Source organism: Peromyscus californicus, unplaced genomic scaffold (genome assembly GCF_007827085.1).
Source record: "Peromyscus californicus insignis strain IS unplaced genomic scaffold, ASM782708v3 Scaffold_15__1_contigs__length_86483966, whole genome shotgun sequence".
Classification (NCBI taxonomy): Eukaryota; Metazoa; Chordata; class Mammalia; order Rodentia; family Cricetidae; genus Peromyscus; species Peromyscus californicus.
In genome coordinates this window covers 81,942,242-81,957,894 of record NW_026294447.1, presented here as the reverse complement: position 1 = coordinate 81,957,894, position 15,653 = coordinate 81,942,242, and the positions used below count along the sequence as shown (strand labels likewise).

Here is a 15,653-nt window from a genome sequence, read left to right as displayed (position 1 = left end):
TATTATATACCCTGACCATGTATGTCTGTCTCCAGCAGAACCAACCTTTCCTGCTCTTTGTGCAGGGACACACCTCTCCGAGGAAGGAGGAGCACAGGATTTCCATCATTATCATTGCCCTATTAAAAAAAAAACACAAACAAAACAACTAATTACTCTCTGCAGGAAAGGCGCACAAACAGGATGAGTCTAAGATGAACCTTGGGATGAGCCATCCCTGTAAAGATTAGGAAAAGCTTCCTCCCTATCATGCCCCCGCCCCTGGCCAGGCCTCTCGCCACCAAAGGGCAGTGGCTCCAGGCCACCGCTTAGGGTGGGAGGTAGGGCTCCCTGCTGCCGATCTTCCGCATCCTCCCGGCTTGCCAACTCTCTGGGTTTGTCTGCCACGCCTCAGGTGTTTGTTGGCGGTCGACCACGAATTCTTTCTTTTTGTCCAGCCTCTTAGGGCAGCCCCCCAGCCCGAAACGCTCCTTCAACCTGGCAACCAGAAGCAGGGATCCGGGAGCACGCAGGGCCCGGGCTGCCTGCGGGGGGCGCGGACCTCCTCTACCGGGTGCACCCCAGCACCCCACCTTGCAAGGCCGGGCTGCCGGCGGCGCGCCACGCCCCCGGGGTCCGGAAGGCACAGCAGCCCGCGCCCGGCTTCTGAGAACTTAGAGCCTGGTGGCGTGCGGCTCGGGCCGGGGCTGCGGCGGCGACGGCGGCTGCTTCCTGGTTCGCAGCAGCTCACCGAGTGGGGGAGAGCGTGAGCCCGCGGAGGCGGGGGCAGGAGGAGCGGGCGGAGGCGGGGGCAGAGACGCCAAGGCTGGAGCTAGCCGGACGGGTCGCTCCTGCTCTCCGGGGAGACGATCTGCCCGGCCCCGGAGAAGGGGCGAGCCCCGCGCGCTCCATAGGGACGGTCGGGAACCCACCAGCCCGCCAAGGGCTGGGAGCCCAGCTCCCCTCCTTTCCACCTCGAGAGAAAGGGCGGGAGGGAAGGAGGGGAGGGGAAGGTCCCTTAGAGGAGGCGGAATGGCCGGTGGCAGGGGGCTCGGGCGCTGCTTCTCCCGGGAGTTGTCTCCAAGCCTGTGGCTGCGGCGAGGGCTACCCTGAACCCGGGCTCCCTGCTCCCCGGTGCCAGCTAGCGCGGCCCCCACGGGGCCCCGGCAGCAGCGCCGGCATGTCGTCCGGCACAATGAAGTTCAATGGCTATCTGAGGGTCCGCATCGGAGAGGCTGTGGGGCTGCAGCCCACCCGCTGGTCCCTGCGGCACTCGCTCTTCAAAAAGGGCCACCAGCTGCTGGACCCCTACCTGACGGTGAGCGTGGATCAGGTGCGCGTGGGCCAGACCAGCACCAAGCAGAAGACCAACAAACCCACCTACAACGAGGAGTTCTGCGCCAATGTCACCGACGGCGGCCACCTGGAGCTGGCCGTCTTCCACGAGACACCTCTGGGTTATGACCACTTTGTGGCCAACTGCACGCTGCAGTTCCAGGAGCTGTTGCGCACGGCGGGCGCCTCGGACACCTTCGAGGGCTGGGTGAGTAGCCACCTCCTCGCTCTTTCATGACTGCTGGATCTTTCCTCCTTTTATTTATTTTATATATATAAAACAACTCATCAGGGTCCCGCTTTCTCATCGCTCCGCAGCGGAGGGAATTCCCTCTAGACTTTGGTTCTCTCCCAGGTGACCTGCACTGTTGATGGGACAGCCGAGGGTGTGTGAGGGCGCAGGTGTGACTCTGGGAAGCCGGCCTGGCCACCGTCTTCTTTGTGGACCTGGACTTTGCGCTTAGGGGAAGCCCCGCAGTGATAGAGAGCGCCATCCTTCTCCTCCTCTCAGGGTAGGGGGTGATATGAAAGTGATATGGTTTGAGTAACGTGCTTCCAGCACTTCTTAGGAGAAAGCCATACATTCTCGCGAGTATTATTCATAGTGTTTATGGATGCATGTTGGTTCAGCCACACAGACGTGCACACGTGTTTCAGCATGCACATCCATTACATCCCAGAGGTACAATAGCTCCCCTGGCAGGGATCAGAATGAGTGCGTGGCTTTGCACCCTGGCAGAGTTTTGTTTAGCTTTTTCCCGGGGGCGTGTGTGTGTGTGTGTGTGTGTGTGTGTGTGTGTGTGTGTGTGTGTGTGTGTGTGTGTAGGTGGTGATGGTGGTGGTGGTGAAACTTCTCTGTGTTTGCTATTAAGTTTAATCAGCCTGGGGTGCGTGAGGGCTGCAATAGTGTTTCCAAACTATTCCTCCCAGAAGAGGTGGCCAGAGCACCTGGAGTTTGGTTGTCCTCTCTGCAAGACATGTAGCTGCGCGCAACTTCTTACATGCCGCTGCCGTTCCCATAGTTCCCTGGAGACAGAATTTCTACTGTAAATTTCTAGAGTGCCTCACACAGTGCCCAAACGCCCTTGTTTCTTAATCCTCGCTCTGTCTCTGTGAGGTTGGGGTTATTGTGCTCTCTCTGAGATGCTGAAATGGTGATTACAATGAAGTGGCCTGGCAAAATGTAGTTTAATAATGGCCTCAGCTCTGACGCGAGTGGGTTTGGAACCCCAGGTGAATCGGTATTCAAAATCTGTTTGAAATTCACAAGTGGTGGAACAAGATGGATAGTGGCAAAGATTCAGTGAGATACGTATTTTGTTTCCGGGTGGTGTTAATTTTACCATATGTTCTGTAATAGCACCAAAGGCTTGAAAGTCTTCGTCTTTTATTTTTATTTTTTTTTATTAAGAGATTTTCTATTCATTTTACATATCAACCACAGATTCCCCCGTCCTCCCTCCCACCCCACCCCCAGCCTTTCCCCCTAACCCGCCCCCTATTCCCACCTCCTCCAAGGCAAGGTCTCCCATGGGGAGTCAGCAGAGCCTGGTACACTCAGTTGAGGCAGGTCCAAGGCCCTCCTTCCTGAAACAAGGCTGTGCAAAGTGTCTCACCATAGGCACTAGGTTCCAAAAAGCTGGCTCATTGCACTAGGGACAGGTCCTAGTTCCACTGCCTGGGGGCCCCCTAAACAGTTCAAGCTAAACAACTGTCTCACTTACCTAGAGGGCCTAGTCCAGTACCATTGGAGGCTCCTCAGCTATTGGTCCACAGTTCATGTGTTTCCACTAGTTTGGCTAGTTGTCTCTGTACTTTTTCCAGTCATGGTCTAGATATCTCTAAGTCTTCGTCTTTTAAATGGAAGTAAGAAAAAAAAATCCATGGCTTTTTAACCTCAGTTCTCAAATGATGGGGTTAATTTCACCTCAGTCTAACTTTCTTTTTGGAATTTAGTAGTGGGCTAGATAGGATCCGATAAAATACAGTTAAAAATTAACTTTGTTGTTGGTGTGAGACAGGGTCTCACACAGTGGCCCAGACTGGCTTGAATTTAGGACAATTCTTTTGCCTCAACTTCCCAAGTAAGTTTACATGTTGTCTGTGAATTTCTGGACATGGAATCGAACTGAGCATGAGAATTTTTTTTTTTTGAACTGGTGTTTGCTTAAGAGTTAGGCTGGCCAAATCTCTAGGGGAATTAGGTGATGGAGTGTGGTACAGGCTGGCCATCAGCCATGATAAGATGGCTTACTGGAGACAGCCCAGATTAGTCTGAAGGTTTGAGTCCCGGGAGAGCTTTTAAACACCTCTACTTTTAAATATGCTAGATAGAAACCTCTGAGAGTGGGACTCCAGCATCAGTACTTACAGACTTCCTAGGTGACAGAAAAAGTAGTTAAGATAGAGAATATGGAACAGAAATGAAGACCTAGACGTGAGGCCATGATAAAACCTCAGCGGAGACTTAGCTAACTAGGAGGAGCCCAGAGCTATTTACTGTTGCAGGGGATGAGCGAAGATTTAAATGTGAACTGAAGTTCAAACTCTATATTTGCTTAAAATTATGCCTCAACGTTTAATAGGACCCACTGATAGCATTCTGGAAAACTTTAATGGTAGGATAGGGCCAGCATTTAAATGATGTTAGAATCAGTGATTTGTCATGAATTATATTCACTTAGATGGCACACACACACACACACACACACACACACACACACACACACACACGTTCTAAGCATTTTGAAATGAGGATAGAATGACTAGAATGTTTTCTTGTTAAGAAAATATATGAGGTTGCTGGAGGGATGGCTCAGTGATTAAGAGCACTGACTGCTCTTCCAGAGGACCAGGGTTCAATTCTCAGCACCCACATGGCAGCTCACACCTGTCTGAAATTCCAGTTTCAGGGGACCCAACAACCCATGGCAAAACACCAAGGCACATAAAAATAAAAATATCCTTAAAGGAAGAAAAGAGAAAATATATGAAACTACATGGAATGCATTCTTCAAAATTATCTTTTATGGACCATAGAAATACCTACATTTGCTTATCAAATTCAAATGCATAATTTATTCACAGTGTAAGTGGGAGAATAAAAATTATTCTGGTTGCAAGTGGAACTACAAATATAATCTAGCAACTGCTGGATCATAAGAAAGGGATGTAACTATGAGTTTATTATAAAACAGCCTTTTCCCCATTATAATAAACCAAGAAACCTTCTGTGCTTCATTGACTGAGATACTTTCCAAGTATCAAGAAGATAACCAGGAATATTGGCTTTAGCACCACCTTATTGGTGTTCAGTTGGTAGGAGAAGGGAAAGCTCTATTTTAAGAAAATGTATGTCTGGTGCCTGCTTCAGTGTCTGACATGGAATAGACACTCAATCTTTTTTATTAATTGTACACTCATTTCATTCAGTATATATAAGATGAATTAAGGTGGTAAGATACAGGTAAATTTTTTTTAATGGAAATTAATCACACCAGATACTGAGATTAGTAAAACTTCAAATCACAGATCTGCACTTTCATCATGAACCCCAAAGAGCAGACTGAACTAAGAGTAAGGAAGTTTGTAAAGATAACAGAAGTTGGACGAGTGGAAAACAGGAACCCAATACAGAAAAGGCAGAGTCTTTCTCTTTTTCAGTTGATGGGCCTCGGCCAGAATGATGGAGATGAGAGGATGCAGGCTAGACGTCACCACTGTTTAGAATGGGAACAGGAGCATCACTACAGAGCCTACCGACGTTATAAAGGAAGAGACACATAAGTTATAAACAGGGTTATGCCACTGAGCTCCACAGTTTAGATGAAATGCACAGTTTTCTCTAAAATGTATAAACTGCCCAATTCCACTCGAATAACTTAAGTCAGTTTATAACCATTCAACTAATTGTGCTTATAGTTAGAAGTCCTCAACAATGCAACTTAGGGTCCCAGATGGCTTTACTTATAACTTATCTTGTGTACTTAAGGATGCATTATTACCTGCTTTATACAGACTCTTTCAGAAAATAGAAGGGAAAGAAACATCTTAATTCATTGTTTGAAATAATACCAATGCACAACGAAGGCATTCCAAACCAAGACAGCTGCAGGCAGGTATCCTCCTTCATGACCTTAGATGCAAAAGCTTTAAATTGTAGTCAATTAAATCAAACACCACAGCAAGCAGAAAGTACATCATAATCAAACAAGGGTTATATCCAGGACTCTAAGGCCGACTTAATGTTTGTAGAGTGGCCCGTGGACTCCTTGTGTGGACAGCGTCAAAGTGAAGGCTTGTCTGATCACCTCAATAGATACAGAAAGAGTATTTGAGAAAATGAACCATCTATTTAGGGTAAAGTTTCTCGGCAAGTTAGAACCAGGAAGAAATCACGTCAACTCAATAGAGGCCATCTATACATACCTGCAGGAACGGTCTTAGAGGTGGTAGAGTGAACAATATTCCCCCGTGATCAGGAACAAGGTAAGGGAACTGCTCTGTCTGCTGTTTCCACACCATCCAAGAATGCAATAAGGAAGTTTCAAGAAAGAAAATGTTCATACATTACAGAGGAAGAAGTAAAACCATCTTTATTTGCAGACCAAAAAAAAAAAAAGTTTGGAGGACCAACAAAGTCGATTTGCAGGATCCAAACTAATGCACAAAAATCAATTGTGTTTCTATGTTATTAGCAGTGAACTACTGAAAACTGAAATTAAAAATATCACGTGTAAGAAAATCGAAGATGAAATTGGATGAATTAGATAGAATAGACGCAAGACCTTTTCAGTGGAAATGATAAAACATTGCTGAAATAAACATCTAAGTAAATGGAGAGTATGATGTATTCATGGCTGGGAGGATTCTGAATTATTAAGAACTCTGTTCTTCCAAAATATTCAGTAGATTTAAAGCAGTCTGTCATGATCTCAGCAAGGCTTGTCATAGAAATTGATAGACTGATACTCATTTATACAGAGAGATAAAGGACCTATATTGGTCTAAGAATTATTTTTAAAAAGAACACCTTGAAGGATTTGCACTATCTGACCTTAGAGTTTATTGTAGTGTTGCCAGCGGAACACAAGAGTCTAAAAACAGATCCTCCCATGAACCATCAGTTGGCTTTTAACAAAGGTGCCAAGAAGACAATTCTGTGGGGGACATGTCAATCTTCTCAAGTGACTGGGCTGTGTAGCCATGTGGAGGAGGAGAAACCTTGACCTCTATCCCGTACCACGTACAAAGTTAACTCAAAATGGTATAGACCTAAAGTAAGAGCCTGCCAAATATCTTTAAAAAATTATAGCAGAAAAAAAATCTTATAATCTCGAGTTCAAAAAAAAGGAAGAAAAGATGGCGACCCCAAAGCCCCAATTATTAAAAAGATCAAGCTTTGTAAAATTTAAAAATTACCTCTTAAAGATGTCCAAGAATATGAAAAAAACACAAGCCAGTATCTGGGGGTAAATAATTGCACAATATGATTTAGGCAGGGCACTTGCAATAATAACTAAAATTTCAACAGTAATGAGAAAAATCCCAATTTGTGCAATTTAAAAGTGGGCCACAGGGTTTGAATAAGTACCTCTGTTCTGTAGGAAATAGCATATTGTAATATACTCCATGATCCTGATCACTAAGGGGATACAAATGAAAACAAAACACAAAATATAGTCTGTTCCCACTGGAAAGGCCAAAGTCAGTAGCCATTCTACTAACATATTCATTGGGCATGAACATCCAACCCGATCTTTCAAGCTCACGTGAGTATGCCATTGATTAAACAGGTACAACACTGACTGGCTTTAAAACATGAATGACATGTTTAAAGAAAAAAATATTACCCAAATACGTATTTACTTTATTTATCCCAAAGTCACACGAAGCTTCTTTCTTTTATATATTTGTGTGTTTTGTTTTTGTTTTTGTTTTTGACAAATATTTAATGTCACACACCACAAGCTGTTCACAACGCTGGGGTTCAAACAGTACCCTGCTTCCCAGGAGTTTATGCTCCATAGAAGCAAGGTGGGATGGCTAGCAGAGTAGCTCAGTGATGGAGAGATTGGCTAGCCTGGGTGAATCCATGGGTTCAATCCCCAATACTGAAAAGGAGGGGGTCTAATAAAGGAATTGACTAACAAAATGATCTCAGAGAGTGATAAGAGCAGTCCGATTAAGGTTGACAAGACAACAGGACAGGACAGGGAGCACGCTCTTGAGAAGGGTATCCACCTGAGAACACGCTCTTGGGAAGGGTAGCTATCCATCCAAGCCATAACCTGCATGACAAAGCAACCAGCTTTCCCAGAGCGAAATCCATCTTCCAATGCAATGGAAGGACGGCACAGTTAATCCAGACACTAGAACAGACCTCCCTAGAGGTTCTAAACCACATTCCCCTAAAACACTGCAAGCCAGTCAGTGTTAGACACTCCTTACAGCTGGCTCAGACAGGGGGAAAAATATATCAATCATGAGAATGAGTAACTGCATTACAAAGTACAAAAGAGAATAAACCCAGTGGCAGAAAATATAGAAAAATTGGGGTGTAAAAAATTCATGCGCCTGGATCCAGCAACCAAGTGAAAAGAAGATCGATGATTGCCCGCGGGTGAGCAGGCGGCTTCACCTGAGAAGACTATCAACCGGGTATCTCAAAGAAACTGAGAGAGCCGCCCTCCACACAGAACAGAATGTCTTCAGGAGGCTGAACAGGAAAGCGGGCTGGGATCCCGCCAAGCAGGTCCTTCCTTCCTGAGGGGGTGCCAAGGTCTTTCCATGACGCAGCCTCCAGCTCCCCCTGCCTCCTTCAGCCCTCTATACCGGGCATCAAGTTTTAGCTAGCAGGCTCCATTTGCAAAGTCAGAAAACAAAAGCAGATACCAGAGGGGAAAAAAGGAAATGGTGCCTTCAGCGGACTTTGACTAATCCGAAGTTCAAGAAATTATACAAAACAAAGAAGTTCTGGAAGAAGCAGAAAAACAGAAACAAAAACAAAAATCTGAGTGACAATTTAGAAAATGAAACTGTCCAAAAATCAGAAATTAACGAAGTAAAGTGATCTTATTGAGTTGGGGTTTTCTAGGCTCCGACTCTGAGGAAGCAATGCTGTTTCCCAGAGTCAGAGCTGGCTCAATTCCATCATCATTAGCATCCTTTCTACACTTTCAGCAAAATAAAGATGATAAATCTTGACTGTTTGTCTACGGTCTTCCTGAAGTATGACTGAAATATAACATGAGGCACCTCTGTCAAGTGAACTACTTGATAAGCTTTGGCATATTTAGGTAAGTGTGAACTCACCCCCACTGTCAAAATAATAAATATTTCACCTGTGCCTCCATTATATTCTATCTCTCCCTCATTCCCAGACATCCACCGGTATGCTTCCTGTCGCCATGGCCTTAATTTCATTTTCCAGAACTTTGCATAAATGGAATCATATATGTTCTTTTGGGGTAGGGTGGGTGTGAGAGAAGTTGGTCTGGCCCATCCACAGAGCAGAATTCCTTGGAGATTCGGCTGCATGTATCACAGATTCATCCGTCTCTGTCAGTATGGATACACCACAGTTTACTTAAGCATCCCTGATTGTTGCAAATGAGTTTCCAGTTTGAGAGCATCACAGATGAAACTCCTGTGAACGGTCACTCACAAGTCTTACTATGAATGATTTTCTCTCTCTTGGTAAACATTTAACGGTAGATAAGTCATACAGTAAGTACATGTTTAAAAGACAGCCATACTGTTTTCCAACAGGGCTGCGGTCTTTGACATTCCTAAGAGCTGTGTGGGAGGGTGACAGCGGGTATGTATAGATGGCCTCTATTGAGTTGACGTGATTTCTTCCTGGTTCTAACTTGCCGAGAAACTTTACCCTGAATAGATGGTTCATTTTCTCAAATACTCTTTCTGTATCTATTGAGGTGATCAGACAAGCCTTCACTTTGACGCTGTCCACACAAGGAGTCCACGGGCCACTCTACAAACATTAAGTCGGCCTTAGAGTCCTGGATATAACCCTTGTTTGATTATGATGTACTTTCTGCTTGCTGTGGTGTTTGATTTAATTGACTACAATTTAAAGCTTTTGCATCTAAGGTCATGAAGAAGGATACCTGCCTGCAGCTGTCTTGGTTTGGAATGCCTTCATTGTGCATTGGTATTATTTCAAACAATGAATTAAGATGTTTCTTTCCCTTCTATTTTCTGAAAGAGTCTGTATAAAGCAGGTAATAATGCATCCTTAAGTACACAAGATAAGTTATAAGTAAAGCCATCTGGGACCCTAAGTTGCATTGTTGAGGACTTCTAACTATAAACACAATTAGTTGAATGGAAAATGCTATGCATGGTGGACTGGCTAGTTTTCTGGTGTAGGAGGGCACAGCTACCCCTAAGCCGGTGGTCCTGAGTTTTATTAAAAAACAAAACAAAACAAAACAAAACAAAACAAAAAAACAGCAAGAAGAGCTCCTCCATGGCCTGTGCATTGGTTCCTGCTTCCATATTCCTGCCTTGACGTCCCTCAGTGATGAACGTTACCTGTAAGATGAAACAAACCCTTTTCTCTTCAGGTTGCTTTTAGTAGTGGTCTTTATCATAGCAACAGAAAGCAAACCAGCACAGATGAAAAATTCCTTGCTTTATTCCTTCTAAAAATCTATGTGGTTTTTTTGTTTGTTTGTTTTTGTTTTTTTGTTTTTTTTTTACGTTGGTGATACCTGGTAGTTTCTCCCAGCGGCTGTTTTTGAGCCTAGTGTTGAATCTGGAGGCATATGCAAGAAGTGCACGTCTTCCGCCTTGGAGAGCTACTGGGGTTGGTGGGTGGAGCCTGAATCATGGCCTTGTGTAGCGTGGTATCTGGAGGGTGTCTGGAAAAGAGAACAGTGGTGGCAGAAGGGGGTGCATTTTTATGAGGTGGGTAGCAGTTAGAGTAAGGGAAGTAAGTACCTGGGGTCTTCTGTAATTTTTTTTTCTGTTTTTTTGCAGCATGGTAGTTGGCTATCATGTCCCCCTTGTGCGTGGATGGTTAAGTGCTCTCGTATTAGAAAGTAAGGAAAAATGGAGCCCAAGGGGAAGAGTCTCTTACCCATTGCTTTCCATTCTTACTGTTCTGATATCCAGAGTGACCTTTCTCAGTTGCCACCCAGAAACTTAAAACTCTTCCTTGGTTTCTCAACCGGATCAGAGAAGCCGAAAGTCTCTAGTTTGGTCTGGGATGTGCTCCTTTGTTTTACTGCTGTTTTCCTCTTGAGTCCTGAGTCCCCCCCCTCTAGTCCACATTCTTCAGAGTGAAAGCCTTCCAGCTCTGCATAGGTCCATCCACTGTGCCAGTTCCTACCCATGCTTCAGGCCCCCATGGCAGACACTACTGTCCCAGAGAACCTTCTCTGATTCGCCCTGCTCCTGTTCGTTGCTCCCTGGATTCCCCTTGGCTTCAAGGTCACAGTGGGCAAGTGACTGAGCAATCTTCTTTGGTCTTGAAGTAGCTAGTGTAACAGACACATCTCCATCTGAAATGCCAAGGCCCAGCTGGGCATGCCTACCGTGGAGGGCGAGCTGCGGGCACGGCTTGATGTTGTACCCTTGAGAGTCAGTGGGGGAAGCAGATGCGGCCCATTCCGACTTTGCTTAAATGACAGAAGAATCTTCCCTGAGAAGGAACAGGAACTTCTGACCTGAGGCTTCTCTCCAGGTGACATCACGGGTGAAAAGGTCTTCAGTACCTCTGACCCCTCAGAGGTATTTCCATCTTTGGAAACTATGGGAAGGTATCACGTTTTGCTAGCAGCAAATATCCTGCCCGTACTTCTGACTCCCACGGGCAGGAAAGCAGTCAGCACTGCGTTTGAGTCCTAACGCACCTCACGTTGCGTGTGCATCTGAAGAGGGTCCTAGAGGCTGAGCTGCAAGATCACCTGGTTCGGAGCCGCCACGGCGAGCCTGGCAGCTGGCAGGCCTGCAGACAGCCTGCAGGTGTACTCCTTCGGTGGCACCAACGTTTTTACACAGAAACCGAGGCCCTTGAGTGCTGTGACACTCCGGTTGGCCGCCGACTCCACCACTCCCTCCCTGTTACGAAAGCAACCCTTTGAGTCAGAGCCTTCTCAGTCCTGGGAGGGTTTGAGTTTGTGACCCTATAGCCTGTTTTCAGAATGTGGGAACCAAAATTCCAGCCCAAGCAATGGGTGGCTCACAGGAAGTGTGACACACAAACGTGAGCACAATCCATGTCTGTATACTGTGTGCACAGATCGAGGTATATTTACTTAGATTTGTTAAGATGTTCGTTAATTTGTAAATACACTACATCTGTATTTATCGAGATACCTCTTTAGATCTGTAGAGTTGTGTCCTGTTCAGGGAAGCTGGCTTCTCAGTAATTAGGTTGGGAAACTAGTATATTACCAACTACCCCATGAGAAGACTCTGCGTTTTATTTTGTTACATTATAGTGCGGAGGAATAACCCAGTGTTTGCGCACACCAGGCAAGCCCCCGCTCTGTGTTTTAGTCCACAGCTTACGGCGTATGTGAGGACTGTGGTCTATCACGAGTCGGGGGAGAACAGGGCTCAGCGTGTGACTTTGTCCCCTGTCAGCTGGGATCTCAGGCAAGTCTCCACTTATCAGAGTGTCAGCTTTCTGGCTTGTTTCAACAGAAGACTGCACCAGGCTATCCCTGAGGACCCTTCCGTCTGTACAGCCTCTGCCTCCATGCTTCAGGCGATGATGTCATTTCCTCCCTTTAGGAGTAACTGGGTTGGTTTTAAGCAGTCAATATGAATTATGTCTCATCAAAGTTAGTGATTCCTAAGAATTAAATTGGCCCCACATCTAAGTTGCTCAAGTTTGGAGAGGATTTAGCTTGTGTGTGAGCGACCTGTCCAGCATCAACAATGATGCTGGTGTTATTTCCTTGGTTTAAGATCAGACTGAAGTCATTATGGTAAGGCCTCCTTTCAAGCCATGTGGTTGTATTTCTTAATTTACAGTAATGCACTTCTTGTTCTGTGGGGGCAATTGTAAGTTACGTCCCTGTTTACTCGTGTGTGTGTGTGTGTGTGTGTGTGTGTGTGTGTGTGTGTGTGTGTATGTGTGTGTGTGTGTGTGTGAGAGAGAGAGAGAGACAGAGACAGAGACAGAGAGACACAAAGAGAGACAGACAGAGACAAAGATAGAGAGACAGAGGGACAGAGGGAGGGAGGGGGAAGTGAGAGAGGCAGAGAGGGAAGAGAGAATGAGAACATCCCACTGTTTAAGGTTTTGATAGAAGTCACTCTCATGAGCAGGGTCATTAAAGCCGCCAGTCTATATATCCACCCTAGGTAACGACAAATACAATAAATCACTTCAGGACAAATGCTTTAATTAGACAGAGGAAGGAGCTCAAGGGTCTTGGCTGTCACAGCACTGCAGTGCTGTGCTGTGCTGAAGAATTTTGTAAAGCAGGAATCCGAAAGGTTCCATCACAGTTACGATGCCAGTCTGTTCCCATAGGACCCCATGAATCAGAGCCCTGGCCGTCGAAGCACAGGGGACTGGTGTGGTAGAAAGACCCTTCACAGATGACTCACCAGAAGCGCTCTGACTGTTTGCTGCCTTCTCGAAGGCTCCTTTGGTTTTGTGTTTTACCCTTGTACACATTCGACCTCACAGGCAGAGGAATGCTTAATGGGTTAGCAGCAGTGTTTGGTTTGTGCTTGGGGTTAAAAGGGAAGAAATTTGCCAGAGGACAGAACCATGGTCAACACGAGCCCCTCATAATTGCGTTAATAAACCAAGTCATTTGGGGCTAGTGTGAGCATGTTCTGTATCCGGCCCTGTGAACCTAATTTCAGACCCAGGCTTCAGTCTCTGCACAAACTAAAACCATAGGCTGCGTTTTCATTTTTAAGTCGTGTTTATCCCGTGCACAGGCGCAACGCTGCCCCTGCACATCTGTAGCACTTACCTGTGGTATTGTGTGGCCTCTGACTCCTTGCTGGGCTATACCTTCGCTGCCTGTGATGTCAGTCAGAGGCATGGATGAGTGGAGTGCTGTGCCCCTTTCAGCCTCTGCCTTTTTTTTATTAAGAGATTTTCTATTCATTTTACATACCAACCACGGATTCCTCTGTTCTCCCTCCTCCCACCTTCCAGCCCTCCCCTCCAACCCACCCCCCAATCCCACCTCTTCCAACAGCCTCTGACTTTTGTAGTTCCGTTGAACGATGAACACAATGCTCCATTCTGCCTTCTGGAGATCCGTCTACCAATCAATGCCCAGATTGGTTTCAGGCCTTGAAGTTCTTCTCAGAAGAGCACCTTAAAAGTCATGCATGTGTTAGCATGATTTTCTAAATGAAAAGGTTCTTGTGTTCACCAGCCTCGAGTCTCTCAGACATGTCGACGCGTTTGTGTTTCCTGGTGGCAGAGCGGAGAGCAGGTTTTAAATTGAGCAGATGGCTCAGAAACCATTTCAGTGCCCTGGCTGGTAAAAGCTATGGACTCTATTTCTAGAAAAATATGCACATGTTTTTTTCTGACCACATTCTGGGAATAATGTCACCTGATGAGTGGTCCCCTGGCACCTGACTTTGAATAACAGAGTGTCAGGTAAAAACACCCAACTGAAATGTATCACAACTCAGGCTTTTATGAATCTGGCCTCCCATGGTGTGGTTTTAGTGTTTTTTTTTTCCTTGTGTTGGAAGACACCTCTACTCCTATTAATCTTAGGAGACAGTTGGCCAGTTTAAAAAAAGAGAGAAGCTATACATTTAAGGTTGTGCTTTAAAAGCTCTGTTTTCCCTTAGTTCTGGCTCCTGGTGGACTGTAGTAGATAATAACTGGTTTTGGGCATATTTGGTCATGTTATCTAAGTATTTTCAAAAGCCTCTGTATTTGAGTGCGAGCTCTGAAGTTTGCAATAGATAATTTTTTTTTTTTTTTAAGTAAAACTAGGACATGTCGAGTGACCTTGGTTTGGTATCTTCTGAAAAATCTAAACTTGCCCCTGTGAAATGAAATAGGGTTTGTCTGTTCTGTAACTTTGCTTAAACCGTTCACATTCTTTGGGAGCTGTAACAGCATTGGGGTGTCAGTGCAAGAGAAACCAGTGAGGTGGGCGGCAATTCTGCGTTTCTCTTCCCTTTGGAATTGGGGTTTCTGTACCCTGGGTCTCTTTCACCCAACAAGATGATACGATATTGGAAGTTGAGCTGAGGGGAGATCATCTGGGGAACCCTCTCCTGACTGGTGGAGGAGGGGGTGACAGAAGAATCTGGCCTTCTGCACTTTGGGCCAACATTCTTTCTCTACTGCACCTCCGTGTGGGGAGGGGCCGCGTGAATGCCCAGTCACTCACAGGTGTTTGCCAGGCACTACTGTGTGCCCAGGTGTGTTCCAGGGGGGTCCATACAGCAGTGTATACACAACCCAGAACTGCTAGCTCACGGAGCTGCTGCCTGCACAAAGAGACGTCAGCAATAGGGGAGGGTGGGGAATGGGGCTCAGTTGGGGGAAGCCCGCCTAGCCTGCAGGTAGCCCCAGATTGGATCCTAAACATGGCCGAAACTGCGTATGGTGGTACATGTCTGTAATCCCAGTCCTTGGGAAGCAGAGGCAGGGGGATCAGAAATTCAAAGTCATCTTCAGCTACATAGTGAGTTCAAGGCCGGTCCGGGCTACAGGAGACTGGGTCAAAAATAGTAACTTAGGGAGCAAATGACTGAGCGATAACAAATTTTACAGAGATTTTAAGTGGGGAAATCAAGGCAGGGCGGTATTAAATGAGAGGGTCAGGGCTGCTTCGCCCAGAATGGTCAGAGAGACAGCTCAATCACGACAAGGTGACATCCTCATGGCCAGTGACACAAAACAAGCAGCTGTGGGAGGGTTAGAGAAAGGGTCCCAGGCAGAAAGAGAGCAGCCTGGTGTTTGAGACCCAGTTCAGGATGGTGGAGAGGGTGGAGCTGGAGGCGGCCAGCTCAGGGCCACTGTCCAACACTGCTGCTTCACAGGAGTGTGACAAGGGACAGGTCCCTTCCATCTCTGGCTGTGAATCTTCTTCTCTAGAGAGGGATGCCAGTGCTGGCAGCCTCTAGCTTGGGTGTCACACCATACCTCAAACATGCCCGGCACAAAGTAGGCCCCCGAGAAACAATCGCTTCGGTTGCTTTTAATCTGCTGAGGGGATGGATATGTCGACAGCCACCGTCAGGAAAGAATGCTTTTAGGACCTCAGCACTTCAAGGTGGCCATGAGAAAGTTTCTCAGGACGGGGGAGGTGCAGTCTTGTGGTTGTTCCTCAGATGGCATCAGAGAAGCGGGTGCTTATCAAACC

At 46.2% G+C, this 15,653-nt stretch overlaps 1 protein-coding gene across 1 annotated transcript in view; it reads left to right on the top strand.

Moving 5' to 3' along the window:
* Positions 1-504: 504 nt before the first annotated feature.
* Positions 505-15,653, top strand: part of Prkch (protein kinase C eta) — a 210,042-nt gene continuing 194,893 nt past the window's right edge. Inside the window, exon 1 of the mRNA XM_052739595.1 lies at positions 505-1,522. Coding sequence (XP_052595555.1) covers positions 1,160-1,522 — 363 coding nt within the window. The 5' untranslated portion in view covers positions 505-1,159. The remainder of the gene's footprint in view (positions 1,523-15,653) is intronic.